This window comes from Clupea harengus, chromosome 11, assembly GCF_900700415.2.
Source record: "Clupea harengus chromosome 11, Ch_v2.0.2, whole genome shotgun sequence".
In the NCBI taxonomy this organism is placed as follows: domain Eukaryota; kingdom Metazoa; phylum Chordata; class Actinopteri; order Clupeiformes; family Clupeidae; genus Clupea; species Clupea harengus.
Genome location: NC_045162.1, coordinates 3,128,974 through 3,152,175, shown reverse-complemented (window position 1 = coordinate 3,152,175; position 23,202 = coordinate 3,128,974). Strand labels below are relative to the sequence as shown.

Below are 23,202 nucleotides of genomic sequence, written 5' to 3'. Positions count from 1 at the left end.
AACAAAGTACTGGAATTGAATCAACAGCAAAACCCCACAGTTGATTTTATACCCATGACACAACACACATGTTGCACAAAAATTCACAGGAGGTAATCCTGATGAGTAGAAGCTGCAGTTGATAGATACCTGCTGTCACTCATCATAGTGTGGCAATCAAGATGTGACGGCACATAGTGCACTCTGTGTCAGGCTCACAGGAAGCTGACAAACCTGTGGGGGAAGTTGAAATGGTGCAAATTACAGCGCAAATGCAAAAACAATAAACTTTCTTTCCTCAGTTGATTTGATAAACAGCACAATATTCAGTACCATTGACAAGACTTACTTTACTCTTTCCCCTCATTCATTTGCTTTTGAACACAGTTCTTAGTATTGTACATTTTCTTTTTGTCTTTCAATCGGTTTATTAAATTTTGTTGTCTCATAAATGTTTTCATTCTAGACAGCATTTTGTTAGGCCTGTGAAATGGGCTGTGTTAGGTGCACACTATAGGTCATACTTACATATTCTGCCTTTAGGCATACGCGGTCAGGAATGTGGCTTTGTGATTCCTTCAGTACCTTGGATAGTGGCAGACGTCCCCCTTGTGGATAGAATCTCCATCGGTTCCAACATTGTACACAAGTAGCACCACCTCCCTTCTACGCTAAGTAGCACAATCTCATCCTGCATTGCCATTTCCAGTTTACTCCTCATGACTGCAAAGGCTCACTTCACACTTCATGTTCATGTGAGAACACAACGCTGATATTTTAAAACAGTATTTTGCAGTATTTTGAGGAAGAAATATAAGGTGCTACATTTCTAAGCCATATGTTAATACAAGGTCAATGATGTGGTTTTGGTAATGAGTTGGCGTGTTTACATGTTGGGAAAACCCAATAGAGTCTATTAGTGATTGGAATACGATTGTAAGACTATTATTTTCATTGTCCATGTGGATATTAACAGCTCCCACTATGAGGATTTTATAACCAAGGTGGATAGGAAGTCAGAAAACTTGGATACAAATTCAGTGTAGGGGCCAGGTGGTCTATATAGTGTCACAAGAGTGACTGAATGGGTGGTTTTTCAATTTGAATGTGTAAGATGAAGTACGTGAACTTCAAATGATTTTCATTCAAATTCAGGTCTTGGGGAAATACTTAGGTTGGCATGGGAAATTGTTGCTACTCCACCTCCACTTCCTGGACTGCGGGGCATGTGGCAGTTAACATGACTTAAAGGGGTAAACTCATTTAATGCTAGGAATTAATCTGGTTTTAGCCAGGTTTCAGTTAGAAAAAGTTTTCAGTGTGTTTGTCCGTTATCAACTCATTTACAAGTGCAGCTTTTGATGTGAAGGACCGTATGTTAATTATACCCAGCTTATGGTCTGTACTGGTAGCGTTTTGTACTTTTATCTTTATCAGATTTTCCTGTCTATTACCTCTATAAGTGTGATTTACAGTGAGCTTAAAGTTCAGGGTAAATATACAGTTTGATTACATTAGGTAATGGCTTTTAAATACACTCAATAATGAGTTAATTCATCAATAAATATCTCAATCCATATCCATATCTGGTGACATCTATTGATAAAATCAAAATTAAGAAGAACCAGAGAGAGCCAGGCCGCAGTGTCGGCCTGCTTCCTCGATTGCCTTTAGAATCGAGCCAAAATCCAGTGTGTAAACCTAATCCCAAAAAAGAAAACAGTCCTCTTCAAAATCAAAAATAGCAATGCATTGCCGTGTAAAAAACAGGAACAACATTCTGCTTTTCTAAACCAGATGCCGAGCTGAATGAATTCCTCTATATTCCTGTACTCCTTTAACTTGCTTTGCGATTGGTCAAGAGAATGCAGTAGGGGGAATGTATTCATTAAACATACACAACAAAAGCTCGTTACTACAAAACTGGCCTTTGGCTGTCTAAGTCGTATTTCATTTTAAATTTAGCTTGCCGCCACTTCTCCATTCAACAAACCCCCGTGAGAAAAACAAACCTCCCCCTTTTGTGCGTTCACCTGCTTCCCTACAACCCAGGAGCGTACCTATTTAAAGTGATAGCCTCCTTATGTGTAGGCCTAAGTGATTGCTAAGTTACTGTCCCATAAGTATTTCGATCAGTGGGATATGGTACACATCATATGGCCAGACTAAATTATCTCCAGCATTGATATGTAAGGTGCCTGAGAGTCTATAACTGACTCCTTTTCCAGCACGTATAGTATGATAAGACACTCAATATTATGTGAACATCACAATGTATATTCTCTGATTGATCTGTTGATGTGTGTATGCTTTGTACTCTTATTGAGGAAATGTCAGGTGTAGACATTCATATCTTGTGTACAAAGAAACTGCAATAAAAAAAAAGCAGTGCATAATCTACTGTCTGCAGCTGTATTGTGATGTTTGCCTGATTCGACGAGGCCAGGTGTCCTCTGGCGTAGAGCATTCAGTAAAAACGGGAAAGGAGAAAGGCAGTTTCAGCAGATTTGTGCATGCAATAAGGGACAATGATTCATTCTCATGTCACCAGTTTAAAGGGAAAAGAGAGGTGTGCCACTATGGGCTTCCTCATCGATCTGTCTTAATATCAAACTAAAAATCTGCTAATACTTGAACTACAGCCAAATGCCTTGAAGCCATGTTTGTTCTGTCAGAGACGTATTGTCTTAGGGCACAGTACGCTGCTCTGGGCACTTCACATGGCCTGTTAAACCAATATTCATGACATTTCAGCACTTCTGTATTAACGAGTAGTCAAAGGAGTACTTCTCCATAGTAGTTGGTCTAAGTCAGCTGTAGATGCCAAATAATGGTCTACCCCGATAAATCTCTGATAAATCAGCCTTAATGCCACATTTACAAAAACACAACGTAGATTAATGTGGTTGGTCCATTTTTGGACGTTTCATTGTTTGAACCTAGCATTACATTACAGAACTAGGGAAGACACGCACTAAGCCAACTCCCCGTCTCTGATGACCTCCAGGAACCCTCTGTGGGCTGCAGACAAGGTAACAACCAACACCTGCACGTTTAAAAAGGCAGAGACAAGTATTGAAACGGGAATGGTATGGGTGGAGCTACTAATTATCAGGGTTGATAATTAGTAGTAGGTTGCAGTGGCGGCTGGTGATTTATTTTTTTGGGGGGGTGCAATCATAGACATATATATAGACTATGGGCGCCGTTGGGCAGTGCGGTTTAAATAGCACTCCACAATGAGAAAACAAAAACACAAGAGAGGTTTTGAGTAGAATATATTAAAAAACAAAGATTTATTTCATGAAAACACAGTGCTCAACACTGTCCACTAACAACTCTCAACAAACTGTAAAATTGGGCATGAGAGGTTTAGAGCAGAATGGTTTGAGAAACATTGGGTTGGGTTCCAGAGGTTTAAATATTGGGTAGTAGAGGTTGAGAGTAGACTAGATTCAGAAACATTGTGTACAAGAAGTTTAAAACAGAGTAGATTAAAAAAAATAAAACACAGGGTGTAGAGGTTTAGAGCAGAATAGTGTGAGACTGAATGATACCAGTAGTTTAGAGCAGAATAGATTCAGAAACATTGTGTACAAGAAGTTTAAAACAGAAAAAAAAAAAAATAATAAATAAAACACAGGGTGTAGAGGTTTAGAGCAGAATAGTGTGAGACTGAATGATACCAGTAGTTTAGAGCAGAATAGATTCAGAAACATTGTGTACAAGAAGTTTAAAACAGAAAAAAAAAAAAAAAAAAAAAAAAAAAAACACAGGGTGTAGAGGTTTAGAGCAGAATAGTGTGAGAGACTGAATGATACCAGTAGTTTAGAGCAGAATAGATTCAGAAATACTGGATTATACTAGAGGTTTAGAGCAGAATAGATTCAGAAACACTGGATGATACTACATGTTTTCGAATGCCAATTCGGTACCCTTCGTCCAACTGCTCTGCAATACTCAGTCTTCCAAAGAGGCTTAGCTTCAGGCTGTCAGTCGATGCTCTGCTGCTGCATTTTTAAATCCGGACGTTCGGGTCCCATGTCTTTCGGTCTCTTCTTATCGACATCTGATCGTCGATTCGAAAGTTCAGTCGGCATACTCACAGAATCAAAGTCTCTGCTGTTGCTCTCGTAGATACGTGAGATGTATATGGGATGTGAGGGAATGATAAAGGTCTCTGATTCGACGAATAGTCCAGTCGCGTTGAAATAAGAAACGCTTTCATTTCAATTTTTGAAAACGATTTCAAAAATTTGCGCCCCAGGATCGAACTTTCATCCGCCAATGATAAGCTGTCCTTGCTCAAATGTTTCAGAAAAGTATGAGAGCTCCCATTGACTTCCATTTGGCCGGCGCCCCTCCAGGGAGGAGGGGTTTTTCTCAGTGATAACGAATGGCAATATATTATATTTGGTCACATTTAAGTGGTTGTTGACAGGGGCTTACGGGCCCCACACACATTTAACGCATTAACACAGTACATTTCCTATTTTAATTGTTTGGCATATAATGTTTTTTTACTTTTTCATCTCAAAATTTTAGGAGGGGCGGCGCCCTTGCGCCCTGTATTGACGCACCGCCACTGGTAGGTTGAGACCAACTAGCTGGTAAAACAAATTTGCAAATACATCAATCATTTACATTTACATTTAGTCATTTACCAGACGCTTTTATCCAAAGCCACATACAAGGGAGAGAACAAACAAGCTACGTGCAAGAGATCAGTGACTCTTAATGCAGACTTTATTGGGCACATTTGTCCCCTAAAGTAAATTCTTACCATATGCATTGTTTATCTCTCTTCCTTTGGTAGTCTTGGAAGACAACATTTACAACCCACGGAGGGGCGCAGGCTCGTAGCACTGCTGGGAACTGATGAACTGAGGAAAACGCCGCTGCGGCAAACAAAACACAAGTCACACTCGGCAAGGTACTAACTAAACAAGAACTAATACTATAAGCGAAACTGGAACTAAGGCGATAAACGGAACTAGTACAAACTATGACGGGAGCGAAGGTAATCCACATGAAAGTCAGGCCACGGGAAATCCAAGGTTGTTTATCCGTTGAAGTGCGATACCAGACACCGCGTGAAGGGAGGGTGAGGTATACGTAGGGGCTGTGACAGGTGTGGGTGATTAGGAACCAGGTGAGTGTAAACGCGGTGCAGGTGAGTGAGGATATAGGTGTGAGTGATTAGGAACCAGGTGAGTGCAAACGCGGTGTAGGTGTATGTGCTTGGGTGATTGGGGATCTGAATGCAACTGATGAGCGTGCAGCTGGGAGTGTTAGTGAGCTGAAGGGGGCGTGGCCGGAGCGGAGTTCCGCAGGAACCTGACACATGCCATTACTACTGACAGGCCTCAGATTATTCTCCTGTTGATGAGAGAAACAGCCACACTGGTAGAACCGGTCATACGGTGTGTTCCCTGAAAAGTATGCTTGCTCCCAAGAAGACTGGTATGCTTATGCATTCCTTTTAAGGTGCTCAACAAAAACCCCAGTGTATTTATTATTCATAATAATACCTTTCTGAGCGTTTAAAATATGTGCTGACTTGTGTAGGTGAAATTGGTACCAGCCTCACATGGGAGTACCAGACTATGTAGGTAACTTACCCTGTGAGCAGGAGCCGTGTGAATGTGGGTGCAATTGTGTGTAAATTGTGATACCGTCTTTGCGAGGGCCACCAAGACACACTGGTGCTGTCCTTGCAACAGCAACAATATGTTGGTAATCTCACCCGATTGGACAGGCATCAAGCATTCAACACAAAGGCAGATAAATTAAGTTGAACACCTAGGGGGCGCCACACAAAGTGTAGGGTCCTCCACAGTGGTCAAAGTAAAGATAATCCACAAATCAGTCTCGTTAAATATATCAGTCTCATAAAATATATTATACTATCAATTTGGAACTCTGATTAATAATTAAATGAATAACTACAACCAAAGTTACCTTATCAATAGTATGGTTGAAGGTCATTGGAATTCTGAATATAAGAGGTTGGCAACGTTCATTCTTGTGCAACATTAAATAGACCAGCGTATATAATCAAAGTATTTATTTACACAATGATAAGAAAATAACACACAATATGTAATCTAGCTAAATGTAACAAACTAATGAATTGAAGGAGTATGTGTATGTGTAACAGAGAGGGAGTGTGTGAGTGTGCGAGCATGTGAGCTCGGGGTTGCGCTGTTAGGAGCGCGCCAGAAAGAATGTGTGTGTGCTCCTTTGTTTGATCACCGTAGTTCCGCGTGCATGTGTATGTACGTACGCGAACATACATGTGATGTGAAAAAGGACGAGCCTATATGCAGCGCGAAGTTCGAGTATTCTCTTCGCGTGTGTGGCTATGTGAAGGCCAATGTATATGTAATCGTGCGCGATTAAGATGCCATGTTAGAAGAGGGAAATGGTTAGTGATGCATGCAAGACCCGATGTGTCTGATGCAGGGCTATTGTCCACGCTCAGGTGGGCGTGGTTAACAATTGCATCAGGTTACACTTTTATGACAGGTAATGCTTTACTAGGTTCCGGGTGAAACCACACGCAAGTTACTGATTAAAGTCAAACACAATGGACGAATTCCAGGTGTACCTACACTTGAGAGGCTACATTCACCTCATCGAACGCATTACCACTTGCAATGACCTTGCAGACTAAGGGGCAAAAAAATGTAGACAAGAGAGAACTGCTACACTATATTGTGTGGTAAAACATATTTAATGCAACACGTTCTTTCAAACAGTCCCTTTCAATTCAATTTCAATTTAACTTGTTGTCAACAGTTCATTCATTTCAATTAAGAAGATTTCAAAACATTTCACAACACACCATGCATCAAAATGTGTTTTTAAGAAAAATAAATCACATGTCTTGGTTAGGGGTAGGGAAAACAGACATGAGTCTATGTAATTGTATATCTGTACATCTGAACAAGAAGTTTAACAATGGAATGAAAAACATCTATATAAAACAGGTCTATGTGGTGACATAATAACCCTTTTCCTTCCTAAACAATAGACAGGTCTAGGTGGTGACATAATAACCCTTTTCCCTCCTGATAAATAGACAGGTATAGGTGGTGACATAATAACCCCTTTCCCTCCTGATAAATAGGCACCGGACCCAGGTGCCACTCTCAGTCACAGCAGCGAAGCCGAGGTTGCAACACTGGCCGTAAGGGTTTCAGAACACCATCATATTGTCCTGCCGTCTACACCTACGTATGTATAGATCTTTATAAATACATAGTTAATCTGCATAGCCCTTTCATATGGATATATTTGAAGAATGAGGGATTTCTCAGTGTATGAAGTGAATTAGTCGTCTTAGACATAAAATTATTTTACATTCACATTCAGAGATATTTGAGGAGAATGCTTACGCCTCTTCTGATCGTGCTGAATGCACTGGGGACATTGAGTCTGGTAGGAGCCTTTTGAAATTGAAATAACTATTGATATTGCAGTTCACAGCACTTTCCCTAAAGGGTACCACACATCTGTAATCATGTATTATTTTGTTGACTTAAACATATATTTTACAGTGTGGATAGTTTATTAATTCTGTCTGTGTCCATAAGTGAAATAACCTTTAACCTGTTCAATCTCAATGCCAGCCAGCACCTGAGCTCATAGGTGAGTGGCTTTGCTTTTAGTGTCTTCTATTCTACAAATTCAATCTTATTTGCGGATAAGAATTATGAAATAGGTACATTATGTACATTTATTGCACGGCTCTTCAGAATGTTCCAAAAAGTACCGTTGATTTGAATGGGACATCCAAACGTTCGCAGGTGAATATTTCTTGATATTCACCGCTGCGAAAAGATATTGACCGCTGTCATTGGCAACCGGTTTTGTGCTTCTAATTTGCATCTTTCATATCATTCCGCAAGTAGTCCGGTCATTTAACGTAACAGACTCATTGTAATTTGAAGTCAGCAAGTAATGGGTTGCTACGCAACACCTAAAACTTAAAAGTTATATTTGCTTGAAGAACTATTTATTTCTTAGCTGAAATCACGAAACGGCAACAAAATCATTAAAAAGAGGTATTTTGGAGGAATGTCTTCTATCGTTTTTGGCAAGTAACCGTGCGCGTCGGTGTGCTGTTCGCCCCGTCGGGATTTATTTTTGGATAATGACCTCCGGACAATACATTATCCCTTACATATTATATGACTCTTTAGAATGTCATGATTATTTTCCTATACTGACTGGCAGACTATACATTATCCCTTACATATGTACAGTATGAATATCATGGGTGTACAAAATTGAACTTCTTTGACTGTGAGTGAGTAAAAGTCCGAATGAACATAAATTGATTGTGTTATAACAACACTGATATTGCAACAATATTAATTCATTGATGTGTTGTTTCTTTTATCCAAAGAGCTTCAAGATGAAATCCGCAGCATTGCAAAAATAAACGAAGGTAAGCTCATATGCTAGATTTCAAATCAGAGATACCAAATGTGATGTCAAAAGGTAGGTTTGTGAAGGTTAATTAGTCACTAAAAGCATATTTGTTCATTTTAATTGTCATTCAGGATTGAATGTATTTGAGGGAGACATAATGGAGGTAAGTCATTTGAAAAGTCATTGTTTTCAGTGTGATAATGTCTGTTAATCTTATACTATTTAATACATTTCAGTTAACCCAGTTTACCCAGTTTACCCCTCCATGGCCACCCTCTCCTCATACATATAGTCTTTGTCTTTGTTTCTGACTCACACAGTCATCAACTGACTACCCACATATTCATCAACAATTTAGTCCTCTCAGACCTGGCTGGTTAAAAGACACGTTCAAGACAGCCTTTCAACTGACTACCCACATATTCATCAACAATTTAGTCCTCTCAGACCTGGCCGGTTAAAAGACACGTTCAAGACAGCCTTTCAACTGACATTTTAATTTGTAATCCCCTGTCCCCCCAGTCTTCCTGATAAGTGCAATGTGTGAAAATATGTGTGAAATGAGTCAAGATGGTGAACAATAGCATTGGGGATGGCTTTACAGCTTTAATGGCTGCACCCCACGGACAACAATCACTCTAAATGAACAGACAGAATGAAATGCACAATAAAAAAAAAATACAGGATTTTCTTGATCTCCAGAGTAACTCGAGAAGCTCTACTTTGAGAGAGGGAGCCAAATGGAACACTTCTGTTCCCTATCTAATAGGAAACACACTTGGTGAGTACACAGACAACGGATATCACAGCCAACAACAATTTATTCATTAATCCAGTGGCTCGAACTTTGCAGGTTTGTCAGTGCTTTTAATAAGATTCACTGCAGTTTCTCAAATAATGACAACTGAACCACAACACAAGCTCAACTTCAATGTACTTTTTACTATTGCTTTCAAAGATGTGCATTCCAAAGGTATTATTTTGAGGGCCTTTGAGCAGTTTGGTCTGAAATCCTGCATCAACTTTATTCCACGGCAATTTGAAGATTACTTCATCGACATCCAGAAATTAGGAGGATAAGGTCTTTCCTGTTGAAGGGATTAACTGCACACAATGCTCTTTCATTTAGCTTGAGTAAGTAAATAAATTCAACATGTCTTGCAGGTGTTTCTCTTATATAGGAAAACAGAATCCAGGTGGACAGGATCTTTCCATTGGGTCTGGCTGCGCATTTGTTCCCATTGTGGAACATGAGCTTCTTCATGCTCTGGGCTTCTTTCACGAGCAGTCCAGATATGACAGAGATGACCATGTCACAATAATCTGGGACAACATCCAAGAAGGTTCACAATCTTGCTGCATAATTGCTGAATAGTTTACATTTCCTAAATCCTAATATAAAGATTTTGCCTATTGTAGCATATGGCCTGAGATGAAAGACTTCAAAATATATGAGAGATATGAAATGGATTGTTTCTATATATGTGTTTTGTATTTCCCCAAAGGAAAGAGAACAATTTCAATAAAATAAGTGAGGATTACTCAAGCCTCCTTAATACTTCATATGACTACACATCTGTAATGCACTACGATAAAGATGCCTTCAGTAATGGAAATGGATCCACCATCATCACAAAGCAACCTGAGTATCAAGATGTGATTGGCAACCGTATAGAAATGAGCTCAACAGATGCACTGGAACTGAACAGGCTCTATCACTGCGGTAAGTGCCAATATCTGACACAAATAAATCAACTAATTTCTTCACTAGTTTGTGTATATCAAGTTCCATCTTTTTGCATTTCATTTACATTTAGTCATTTAGCAAACGCTTTTATCCAAAGCGACTTACAATGTATACACATTTTACAGTTACACTGATGGCACACTGCACATCAGGAGCAATTAGGGGTTCAGTGCCTTGCTCAAGGACACTTCGACAGGGAATTTTTGAAACTCAGAAGAATCCATCTCCTTCCTGGACCACTGCAGCTTTGAGGATGAGAGCCTGTGTGAGATGATTGTCTGCTCCAGGATTTCAGCTGGATGGCAGAGAGTGAGCCGAGCTGATGGAGGTCCCCACTCAGACCACACCTACCTGGGCACTGACTCTCAGGGTGAGATTTCTGTCCATGTGTACTGAAGAGAAGATGCACTGAAGTTAATTTGCTCTAATCACATGATTACAGATCTTAGGGTAAAAAAAATGATTTGTGTAGAATCACAACAAAGAGATTAATTTAAAGCACATTTAGTAAATAAGCAGATGCAAAGCTACTCCCAATATTGCGCAGATTTATTTTACACAAGAGCTATGGGTTCTTTTTTATACAGTAAATATTATGCACAAAATGTGGGTTTCTTCTTCTTTTTGTATTTTCTGTAGGTTCCTTCATGCATTTCAGCACCAAGCACAGCTCAGAGGGAGAATCAGCCACCAATCACAGCTCAGAGGGAGAATCAGCCAGACTGACCACCAGGAGGATGACTCCTGGTAGAACATGCCAGGTCCAGTGCCTTCAGTTCTACTACTACTACAGTGGGAATGAAACGGACCAGCTCAACCTCTGGATCAGAGAGTTTGACAGTGAGGAGGACACAGAAGGAACCCGTAGGCTTATGGGCCAGATCACAGGTAATGTCCACAAACTCACAAACCACCAAATTCTCCCCCTTTATTGCTCAAATCTGATTCAGATAGTACAGGCTTTTGGGATTATCTAATTAGTGGCTCACAGCAAGGATTATGAATGTTCTGGAATTTTTTTAGGAAAATTGGGAAATGCTGAAAACTCTCACTGTGGGAAAATGACTACATTTAGTCAATATTGCAAAGTAGTATACGACTTAAAATATAACGTGTTTCATAGAGAATTGATCAGCTTCCTTATCTACCTACCTCCACTTCCTCTCTTAGGTTCTCCAGCTGAGTACTGGAAGCTCCACCATGTTCCCCTGAACGCCACTAAGACCTTCCAGGTGGAGTTTGAGGCCCGCAAAGGAGCAGGGGCCTCCAGCGGTGGCTTTTCCGTGGACGACATCAACCTATCAGAGACCGAATGCCCCCATCAGACATGGCAAATCAGGAACTTTGAGGAGGTTTTGAATACCACACTGTAAACCTGAACAAGTTCAGTGTACTTAAAACTTTTGATGTAACCGATTACATAATAAAATTTGAGTACATATATTATTATTTTTAAGTAAACTTAACTTAAAAATGATACATCGGCTATACTGATTTATTTTGTTATCATTTTCATAATTTTTAAGTTCTCTGAACTCATATTCAAATATTTTTATACTTACATCTTTTAACCTCTATGTACTAAATTATTTTCACTCAACAACACAAAATAAAATTAAGTTTTAAGCCTTAAAAATCAAGTTCAGTGCACTTAATATTGGTGAAAGAGTTCAACTTAATTATTCTGAGTAAATAAGCTTACTTTTTTTAAGTGAACTCCGCTTGATTTTTCTGAGCAGGTAATACTTAAATAGCTAACTTTTTTTAAGTGAGCACTACTTATTTTCAATTATTGACCACATATACTGATTTTCTGGTTCTGTTTACAAACTGACTTTAAACTGAAAGTTACTCTACAAGAAACATTCAAATCTATGTAAGATTTCTATTAAAAAGAGTGAGATGAGAAAAACTTAGGCATCACATCATTTATTTTTCTTGTAAAACAACTGACAAAATAAAAGATTACATCAAAGCTTTAAAGAACAGCGTTACCAAGTCAACAACAAATGGTTTATTTCAACAAATCATTTTTCAAGGTGAGTAAGGACGGTTTCAGAGGTTTGTTGTCATCCAGACACATACAAATGTTCTGTATGCATGAGAATGTGTGCGTGAGTTTTTGGGGATATTCTAAATTGAAAGCATACGTCAGGCCAAACAACAACATAAATGCCTCAGAAAACCTCTGCACCCAATTCACAGATGTTCTCGCAGCTGAAGGGGTCGGGACCCGATGTAAGGAGAGCAACAGGAGCATCATCAAAATCTGGCTCCTCTTCCTCCTGCAAAACACCATCAATACAATTACCAGGAGAGTTTCAATGGAAACACAAAAAAACTGACAGACAGACTTGGAACAAAAATGCAAATATATTCTGGAATTATTTTCATTATGTAAAATACCTGAAGACACAATCAGATTTTGTTATATGTATGGATATTAACAGGGCTTACATTGCAGGTCTTGAACACCGAAACATCCTCACGCAGGTAGACAGGAAGTGCACAAAGGGACAAAGTGCTTCCTTGATTGACAAATTAAAATAATAATTATTGCAGGAATATATTTGAACTTGTTCACTGCTGTCTAGGCCCTCTCAACAATAACTCATCAATGTGTCAATGTTCTGATGTATGAACACTATCAGCTGACAGATTCCTCGGCAATTAATAATACGTAGTATCAACTAATATTAAAGTTTCAGTAACAAACCAAATGTGTTAATCCTAGACATACCTGAAGGTCATAAGCCTCGAGGATCTCCTGTAGCGCCTCTGCTGTCTTGCCAGTCCATGATGCCTTCTGCCTGTACACAAAAATATCTCCTTTGGTTGACTCCTCTTCTTATATGTCTACATCAAATCAGTTTGTTGTTTATATGCTACACGAATGCTGTCAGGGCAAACAGAATATTATAGGTCTTAACTGAAGTTGCTAACACTTGCATCCATCAGATCCATTAAAACACATAGAAGCTAGCTAGCTGCTAATAAGTTACATATCAGTTACATATAACATTAGCATGCTGATATGAATTATATGGTGTTTCTGTATAACATGAGTTGTTTTCAACATAAACAATTGATTGTTGTTTACTTTGCACATGAACATATTTGGGGGGAAATAACCCACTAACTAGCTCTTTAGCTCTTTAGCTTCCTAGCCGCCAGAGCCAACAGTCACAGGCTGCACTGCAACTGAACTTGCTACTTGACAGCCAAAACGTGATTACTCTCAGTGTTGCCAGATGCACGATAATTATCCTCCAAAGACGATCATTTTGAGCATTTGGTACGATACTTCACCATTTCCAATCTGGCAACACTGAGCATCTGGCCGCTTCCACTAGTTGCATTGTTTACAACAGCACATGACATCTGCATGTGGAAAAGATGTCAAAATTTCGTCACGGGGGGAGGGGGCGGGGTCATCTGTATGCTATACACTACCATGCCCCCTCCCCCGCGACGAAGTGTCCTCTTTTTCACAAACTCAATATGGTCACCCTACGTTGGTCGACTCCTCTTCTACAGGAGGAACATGCTTATAGAAGTCTAACTGATACTAAACAATTATTAAGTCTGCTGTCTCCGTCTCTCATCACGAGATATCTGATTCTGTTCTGAACTAGTCCTGCAACGACGTGGATGACGTCAGACGTCACGTTTGAATGAAACTAATAAAATATGAGTTATCAGGCAATGTTTACTCAAACAAATACATTCCAATACAATTAAAAAGTCTTCACTTGCTCAGAAAACTAATACATTTAAAGTTGGGTCAACTAAATACCAGGTTTTAAGTACTGTATACATAATGTTAATAAGTTAGTAGAACTGTTCGGGTTTACAGTGCAGTAATGATGCCGCACTCCTCTATAGCCAAAGGTACTACTCCATAGATGGCTATGGGTATCAGATCCTGCTACAATTGCGGAAGACATTTTTTGGCGTATATGTGCGCTTGGTGTCTGGAGACTATGACGACACGCTGGAGTGGCCGTTGGCATGGAGGCAGATTACAGCCCAGATGCTGGACCAGAATCCACACATGCAGCTGCGCTTGTCCTGGGAGAGGAGTTTGACCACAGACCCAGTACTGATATCAGGTGCTTATAGCCACAGCACTGATGAGTAAAGAAAATCATCTTTTGTTTTGTTGTGATTAACTTGTCAATCACACTAGCTGGTGCCCATGCTTCATGCCAGTCGACATCGTCAGATGATTCTTGTTTGTTTACTATTAATAAAATAACGACATTAAAATTATTCATCATAACATCAGTTGCAGTAATAATTTTTTGCTTTATGTTAAATACAGGTGGGAAGTTCGTTTGGGGAAACCCCAGAGAGGTGGGAAGTCTAATCACAGTGGGTGGTGAGACCTTTAATGCCTCAATTGCTTGGGGATGGGGATACTTCATGACCGCGGAGGACCTTCAGAAGAGAGACTTCCTGAAAGGAGGCAATGCCATCTTTGTCTTCACCATGCAAGGTGGGTGTTCTTAAACCACATACTGCATGTTCTCTGAGATTAGTCCCCTTCTTCCCTGGTGGCATTATGGGTTTGTTCTCTCTGTAAAACTTCAACTTCATTAGATCCAACTAATGTGTTCAGGTGGAGTGCCCCTCACAGCTCCTCTTATATGCCTGCAGGAGATTGTGAGCTTATATAGATACATTCTAGATTATAGATATATGAGTCACATGATTGTGATGTCTAATTATTCATGTGGGAGGAGAGATCTGAGTGGTATAATGTCCCTGCCTTTCTCTCCATTTCAGATCTGAGCCCTCTGCTTACAAATAACTCACTGCCCTGTGCCACAATTCCTGTGCAGAATTTCACTTTAACTCCTGAGGAGAGTATTGATGATGGTCCCTGTTCACGGTATGCTCTTCAAAACAGTATTCATTACGTGCTTACATTTCAAAGTAAAATCTTTGCATGATGAGGAGTGAGTTGGTTTGTTAACTTAGAGCTCATACCAATTTGTGGGATTACTGAAGTAAACGTATCAAGATAATACACTGTACACAGAGTATGTAGAGCTTTTGGAATATGAACTTGGAATATTTTTTTTCAAGTGTTACCACGGCAACAACCACCACTCCTACCACCACTCCTACCACCACAACCACGAGCACCACCAGGTAGACAACACCCAGTACAGCTCATCTTTATTCATAAACACCAGAAAAGATGACAAATACTTTAGCCATCAAATGCATTCCTATTGTGTCCTAAAAGAAATGTAATAACTGTAAAAACTAACTGAGGATTGGTTGACATGCATTGCTAAGCCGGTGTGTAGTAATCAGCCGCTGTTTGTTTTCTGCAGCCTCTCCCCTAAGTTCTGCATTCCATTCTGCATTACAGTCTAGATGCTCAAGGCAAAGAACATACTTTCTGATTACATCAATGAACATTGATGCTAAGGGTTTGCACACCGCTTGCACATGTACTCATGGTGATCTTATTCTGGGAAGACAGTTGAAATTCAGTTTAGTTATTCAAGCTTTCAGTAAGAACTTAATACATTGGGAAGAGAAATGGTTCATTCTTAAAGTTCGCTTTGGATGAGCATGATTTTATGTAGAATTTTCATTTCATTATTTTATGGTTCAAAGGTTGATCGAGTTTTATTTTACTTTTATTTCTGGTGAATTTGTATTGTGTCTGTGTGAATAAAAACAGTTCTAGCATCATTTGTTGCACAGTTACACATTTCTTATCTAAATCCTGGAGATTTTAACTTTAAAGGGAAACTGTCAGTAGGAGAAAAACAAAGTACTGGAATTGAACAGCAAAACCCCACAGTTGATTGTATACACATGTTGTAAAAAAAAATCACAGGAGTTAATCCTGATGAGTGGAAGCTACAGTTGACAAATACCTGTCACTCATCATAGTGTGGAATGCAAGATGTGATGGCACATAGTGCACTCTGTGTGTCAGGCTCACATGAAGCTGTGAGGGAAGTTGAAATGGTGCAAATTACAGCGCAAATGCAAAAACAAAAAACTTTCTTTTCTCAGTTGATTTGCAAAACAGCACAATATTCAGTACCATTGACAAGACTCAGTACCACTTTACTCTTTCCACACATGAAAAGGATTTGCTTTTGGATTTAACACACAGTTCTTAGTATTGTAAAATAAAATGTGTCCTTCAATGGGTTTATTCAATATTGTTGTCTTATAAATGCTTTCACCCTAGACAGCATTTTGTTCGGCATGTAAAATGGGCTGTGTTAGGTGCACTCTATAGTCATACTTTCATATTCTGCCTTTAGACATATGTGGTCAGGCATGTGGCTTTGTGATTCCTTCAGTACCATGGATAGTGGCAGACGTCCCCCTTGTGGATAGAATCTGCCTCTTACAGAGTTGCGACATTGTACACGAGTAGCACCACCTCCCTTGTACGCTACGTAGCACAATCTCATCCTGCATTGCCATTTCCAGTTTACTTCTCATGACTGCATAGGCTCACTTCACACTTCATGTTCATGTGAGAACACAACGCTGATATTTTAAAACACATACATAACTTATTCTTTAACCATGGGGCACATAGCTGCTTCCAATTAGATTCAAGTTTGAACCTCCTCTTAAAAGCACAAAAATGTTTATTCTGTTTTATTTTCCTGGACAAAGAATTGCTTCTGCTTTACAGTATTGTCATCACAGTAAAACAAAGTGCTTTTATAAGCATTAATAGGATATAGAAGGAGAGAGAGAGGCTGTCTGGCCAGGTGTATGGACATTGTATTTGTTTAGTTTGGATGAGTTATGTTTAGTTATGGTTGGATTTGAGTTAGGATAGCAAGGGTGGCGGGGTACACATCAGTGCCCAACTGGCAGGGTGGTATGCTGTACCCGTGATCCGTGAAGGCCCTCCTTCACAGTACAACATGTGCTGTCTGTAGCCCAGGCCTACTAAACACAACAACATTAGATTAGATGATTCAACTTTATTTTCATTGCACAGAGTACAGGTACTGAGGCAACGAAATGCAGTTTAGCATCCAACCAGAAGTGCAAAATAGCAAAAAGTGCAGAGTATGTGCATATGTAAAGTGTAATAAGTGAATAAATAGATATGTACAGTAAGGAATAGATATGCAATATGAACAGTAACTGGGACAAGAATAGCAGCAATTGAAATTAGAAGTGTAGGTATGATAAGTATATGTAAGGTGCAGGTGTAAGTATTAGTGGTGGTAATAAGTGAAATGAAGTGAAAGAGGTATTAGTAATATTATATTTAAGAGGTATTGTGTGGTATAAGTACGATTAATACAGTAATACTTGTTCCGGGAACGGAGCACCCTGTAGCAACATGGCCAGCGAGAAGAGGTGAAGGATGTTGTGACAGGTTTTGGGCGCAATTATTTGTAACTATGGGATGCACTTAAAAGGAATGTCTTTAGTCTCGATTTGAATATGGAAAGGGTGTTTGCATCTCAGATTATTCCAGAGGAGGGGGGCTCCATAGCTTTGATATTCTTGGAATTACAAGGAGACCTGCACTCTGGGAAAGAAGTGGTCTTGGTGGGCAATATGGGACAACTAATTCCTTTAGGTAATTTGGAGCTAAGCCGTTTAGGGCTTTGATGTTAGAAGGAGTACTTTGAAATCAATTGTACTTTTGGCAGCGAGCCAATGCAGAGAAGTACAGGTGAGATATGTTCATATTTTTTTGTTCTAGTGAGTGTGCAAGCAGCAGCGTTCTGTATAAGCTGGAGGCTCTGTATTGAGTTGTTGCTACATCCAGAGAGGAGAGAATTGCAGTAATCTAGTCGTGACGTGATACAAGCATGGATTCGTTTTTCTGCATCTTGGAGGGATAGGACTTTTCTAATTTTGGCAATATTGCGTAGATGAAAAAATGATGTCTTTGAGATCTGTTTTATGTGCAGGAGGTCTTGGTTGATAATTACACCAAGGTTGTTGATGCTAGTGATAGATGTTAATGAGATGTCATCGAGTGTGGGTAGATGGCTAGATAGTGTCCTTCTCAATTGTTTAGGGCCTACAAGCATAACCTCAGTTTTTTATGAGTTGAGGAGCAGGAAGTTGTTAGCCATCCAAGATTTTACGTCTTGTAGGCAGGCTTCTATCCTGGGTAGATGTACAATTCCATCGGGTTTCATAGCAATGGAAGTTAATGCCATGTTTCCTTATGACAGCACCTAAGGGTAGCATGAACAATGAGAAGAGCAGTGGTCCAAGGACAGAGCCTTGGGGAACACCGTAGCCTACTCTGGTGTGATTGGATGACTTATTATGGAAAAGAACAAATTGATGACGAACATATCCGGAAATGAGTGAATTGTTCATTACATTAAGTAATGTCCCACTTAATAAGGGTAGTGCATGTTTACGTGGTTTTGTTGGGATAGGGTCTAGTAGGCACGTTGATGATTTAGTTGAGTAGATCAGGGAATTTAGTTTAGGGATGTCAATGGGTGTGAAGGATTCAAGGAGTGCACCAGGTTGTGGAGGTGTAATAGTGCATCCTGGAAGGGCTGTAGGGCCATGGAGGGGGAGGAGACCGTGAATTTTTTCCTCTTATTATTGAAATGCTGTTATTAAAAAAGGTCATGAAATCATCAATGTTTTTTATTTTTGCGTGGTGGTCTGACCCACACCACATAACTGCATAGTGCAGAGCCTAGGAGACTAGTTGGAACATCAGGTGTGTTTATCTGTCCTTCACATGACCATATATCATGACATGAATTTGAAGATGATTCCAGTACTCGGTCTAGTAGTAGTAAATTGTTGCATTCTGTGTCTTTAATTGATTGCGTTTTCAGCTTGCCCATTAAAGTGTCCCTGTTACGACTCTGACGGGTCTAGGCCCCGCCCCATGAGATTTGCATGCCTTTTCTGTCTCCTCAGCAGGTAATGGGAAGCAGGTGTACAACAGGTGTACCCCCATGATTGGATGGGTTACAAAAGCCCTGATCAGATGGCAGTCGGGAGAGCTTTGGATTGGTCGTTGGATTTGGATAAAGATTGGATTTGGGATACTCGTTGGTTTTGGATTGTCGTTGATTTTGGATTATTGTCGTTGTTTACCATTTAACTGACTGTACATTACATCTTTTGTTTCTCTTCACCACACTGACATTCACCACACGTTTGCCTATAATTATTAGATAAATATAAACTTGTAAATCATTAATAAATATATTATTATTATTATTATTATCATAAATTCTGCGTGGCCTCCAATGTTCCCTCTAAACTGTGCGCGCGCGCGGCCGCGTAGGCCAGTCGAAGTGGCCGCGCAATAGATTTTTCAGACCGCGCACATTTTTCAGACCGCACAAACGACTTTCTTTTAGGGGTTAAAAATCTGAGCATCAAAGGCGATGTAGGCTAGGTAATAAACATTTAAAATACTGACATGTCTGATAACCAAGCCGGATGTACGTTAGAATGTTTACATAGCCTACAAAGAATCCTTTAGGCTACTCTTGGCGGGCCCTGCTCCAGCAGTTATAGGCTACCATGGCGAAAAGAAAGGCAGAGCAGGTGCCCCAGAAAAAGGTCTGCCTAACGTTTAAACATGAGTGGCTAGATGAAATAGTCCAAACTGACACAGGTAGGATACAACTTTCAGACATATTTACATATGAAGAAAGGAGTGGCGTGAACTGTGTCGTGGCTGATCATTCCATTTCTTTTTGTTTGTCAATGTATTTTCTGAGACTGATTGTAAAGAAAATCTGATAGTATTTATTGTAATCGTTAATGTCACAATAAGGAGACGTCCATGGTCAAGCTCGATCTCAGCGCATGTACTGGTTTCTTGGTACTATTTAAGCCTCGTTCTTGTGGGGCGTTGTCCCATATTAATTACCCTAATCATCTGTATTAGGTCTTGTATCGACTACCCCCAGGGGGTATATTTACTGAGGCCACCTTTGACCTGACAACTGTCTCTTCAGAGAGCCAGACTTCTTGTCTACTGTATACTTGGCACTTCTTGCTATTCTAAGAGTTCTTTACTGTAAGCATGTCCTTATCTGGTACAAGTGTCCTTATCTATTCCTGTACTGTACCTTGCGCTGAGAACCAGTCCATTCCATATTCACATTAACATAAAAAATATCCCACATAATCCCCCCTATGTGTCTAAATGACACACAACACATTTCATGCTATCATAGAAAGTACACACTATCAATAAACTAATCAATACTAAGAGCATATCTTACTGTCTATGCAATGTAAACCAATTGTTAACCTTATTTTAAACATCATATGCATATGAGCCATTAGTGTACATAGGATCATAATACTTTTTAAACTAAACATTCCCCTACAACACATTATTATTCCTCTAGATTAATAAACATTCAACAAGTAAAACGACCATTGGGTCAGTCCCAAATGGCTAAGGCACACATCATAGTATTACATTATAGAAGGTACAACATATGAAGGCATGTAAAAAGAAAAACATCAATTCGGTGTCCATTTATACGGACACTGTACTCAACATTTATACTGAGGTATATGGTCGTCCGTGTACCTCTTTCCACAGACCAAATTAAAATATAGCACCATTTCTTATGCATCCCTTCACATTTTCCTGAGATATCCAGGTAATATTACCCCGGGGAGGTCTTCATACATGTAACAATACCTATGCTAATAGTTCCCAAAACCCCCCTATGTATATAAGCATGCATAATTTCATTCTTCATAGGACTGCTCCGAACGGGTCATCAGTGTATGAGTAGTCCAGTGAATGTATTCAGTGTTTGTTATTGTATGTTATGCATTGTCCGGTGTGGCAAGTCTTCAGCTCCTTTGAGCCTGCCCGAGTGAGTCAGAGGTTGCGTCTGTGGCGAACCACACGGCCGCCCTGCTGGCGAGGCAGGCTAGCACTTGACTCTGGCGTGTTATTTGTTCTTTTTTTTAATTTTTTTATTTTTTTATCCAGGACTTATGTGGTCTGGTCACCCAGTTCCCACACGTCACCGTTGGAGTCAGGTTCGCCTCCTGACTCATCTTGTTCTTAATTGCTCATCACCTGTATCATTTCAAGGACTTCATCATTACCATGAGACATTGTTAGACCAACTCTGCTTTCATTCTTATCAACTACTACTGTCATTTGAGTAAATTTAGAAGCTATTGCTCGAACTGCGAGAGACTTGAAACAGGGAATAAGACAACATAACCATTCCTCTTAATTCCCATGCTTGTCTGTAAAACACTGATGTGCCTGTGGCAGTGTTGAAAGGACCAGTAGTAACCATGGTCCATGTTCTATTACAATTTCCTTCAAACACGCCCACATCTTCTCCACCAAAGCTGTTTATCTGTCATGTCAAAACATTCATAATTAAAATGCTCTTCCACTGTGTAGTCCCGGATTTCCCCTAGGTCAGTTTCCGGCCAAGTATGTATCTGTAATTTACATGAATCCCGTAATGTATAGCTTATACCGTTTTCTATATTAAAGGTCATATTTCTATGTGAGTGACTTCCCATATACATCATGCATTCAAAAGGACTATATGGATAACTATAGAGGTGGTCTTTATAGTCCCAATCATGAAAAGGAGAATCCTCCGATCTCCAGGGTACTGGAATGACCACCTTTTCTTCCTGTGCTATTGAACACACATAACAGTTCTTCCCTGGTTCAACAGTTGTAGCAGTATATCTTGCCCACTTATACCAGAGGTTGTTACCTCTGGCTATGATTTTTTCGGCTTCATTACTACCCTTCCATTTCTTTAGAGGACTTCTCATACTCACGGATCCACCCCCCTCTGCGCTCTCCGTTTTCTGAGAGCTTTATCCTCATCCAGACTTTCTGGTTGGTCCTTCACCTTAGCCTGGACCTCAGTGGGGGCGGTGGCCTGGATCTTACCAGAACCATCATCCAGGACTTCCACAAGTGCGGGAATCAGGATTGCTACTAGAATAGTTGATTGAACCTTACTCCTGGTCACCATGATGGTGATGGACTCTGAAAACCTTTTTATTCAGGAAGGCATTTCTGGCCTTGTGTTAAGTCTTATGTTAAAATGTTAAAACGTTTCCTATTATGCTTATGTTAACTAATTTTTATTGTATTATTATAGTTAGTTTCTAATATGTTGGCACTCTGAGATTCTTCCGAATAAATAGTTCGTTACAAATGAACTGAATTATTATTATTATTATTATTATTATTATTATCTCGCCCAGGTCGAGCTGCTGCAAAAGAATGTTCCCCATTATAACCCCAATAACCTAAATTGTGGCAGTCCTGTGTTCCTGAAATTCTACAAAAAGTTAATACAATATCACACACTAAACCCTTGACTTCTCACCACCATTGGCTGGAAACTCTTTTTGTTTAAAACCTCCATCTATATCCAGTCTCCATATGCATCCACCTGTGTATTTATAATCTCAAAAAATTAGAAACAACAGATACACATAATTTCCACACGCCCTCTTGACATACTCTAAAAGTTTGTAATATGATGACCAAAGTTAGCAGTACTTTACTCCATGCTTCCCATACATTCCTTATTGTTATACTCAAATCATTGCTGCAATGCTAAAAACAAAACAAAAATTCACATATTAAAAATATACTTACCCTCTCTTAGTATTGGTCCCGTCCTTAGACATTCCTTAGTCCATCATATGAACCCATCCATTTTCCAATACCTTTTCATATCTATGTAGTACATGACTACCTATACAATTACACCTTCCATCGTAAAATATTCCCCAAAAGTTGTATCCCTACTCCTTTTCTCTGATTATAGATGCTACAAACATAGCATTATGCAGAATTTTATCCCAAACCTCCCATAAATAGGGTGACCATAACCCTATATAAATTTTCCTCATATACCCCCCTTGCGCACTTGAAATCAAAGTGCGCACAAATCAACAGGGCTAATAACATGTATGAAGTTACTCTGTGGCCATCAGAGCACATTCATATTTTATCATGCCCGCCGTTCATCCCCTTTTGTTTTAAATCCACTGGTCTTATTCAA

The 23,202-nt window shown here is 39.6% G+C and overlaps 1 protein-coding gene across 1 annotated transcript; it reads left to right on the top strand.

The window, feature by feature from the left end:
- The first annotated feature begins 4,984 nt into the window (after positions 1–4,984).
- LOC116222351 (meprin A subunit beta-like) lies at positions 4,985–22,125 on the top strand. Its single transcript, XM_042709131.1, has 18 exons — positions 4,985–5,083; positions 7,112–7,171; positions 7,359–7,422; positions 8,393–8,434; positions 8,550–8,581; positions 9,121–9,199; positions 9,377–9,493; positions 9,582–9,761; positions 9,923–10,141; positions 10,380–10,535; positions 10,805–10,822; positions 10,853–11,053; positions 11,336–11,517; positions 14,022–14,277; positions 14,490–14,663; positions 14,954–15,059; positions 21,135–21,184; positions 21,941–22,125. The coding sequence occupies exons 1-18, from the start codon at positions 4,985–4,987 to the stop codon at positions 22,123–22,125; spliced, it is 2,220 nt and encodes a 739-aa protein (XP_042565065.1).
- The last annotated feature ends 1,077 nt before the right edge of the window (positions 22,126–23,202 follow it).

What these genes read in the sequence shown, in the direction of transcription:
- LOC116222351 (XM_042709131.1), top strand. Translation starts at nt 4,985, where the DNA reads ATGACGGGAGCGAAGGTAATCCACATGAAAGTCAGGCCACGGGAAATC. An exon ending in TTGAGGGAGACATAATGGAG is followed by an intron (nt 8,582 to 9,120) that starts GTAAGTCATTTG and finishes CTTGATCTCCAG; the next exon opens with AGTAACTCGAGAAGCTCTAC. An exon ending in CGACATCCAGAAATTAGGAG is followed by an intron (nt 9,494 to 9,581) that starts GATAAGGTCTTT and finishes ACATGTCTTGCA; the next exon opens with GGTGTTTCTCTTATATAGGA.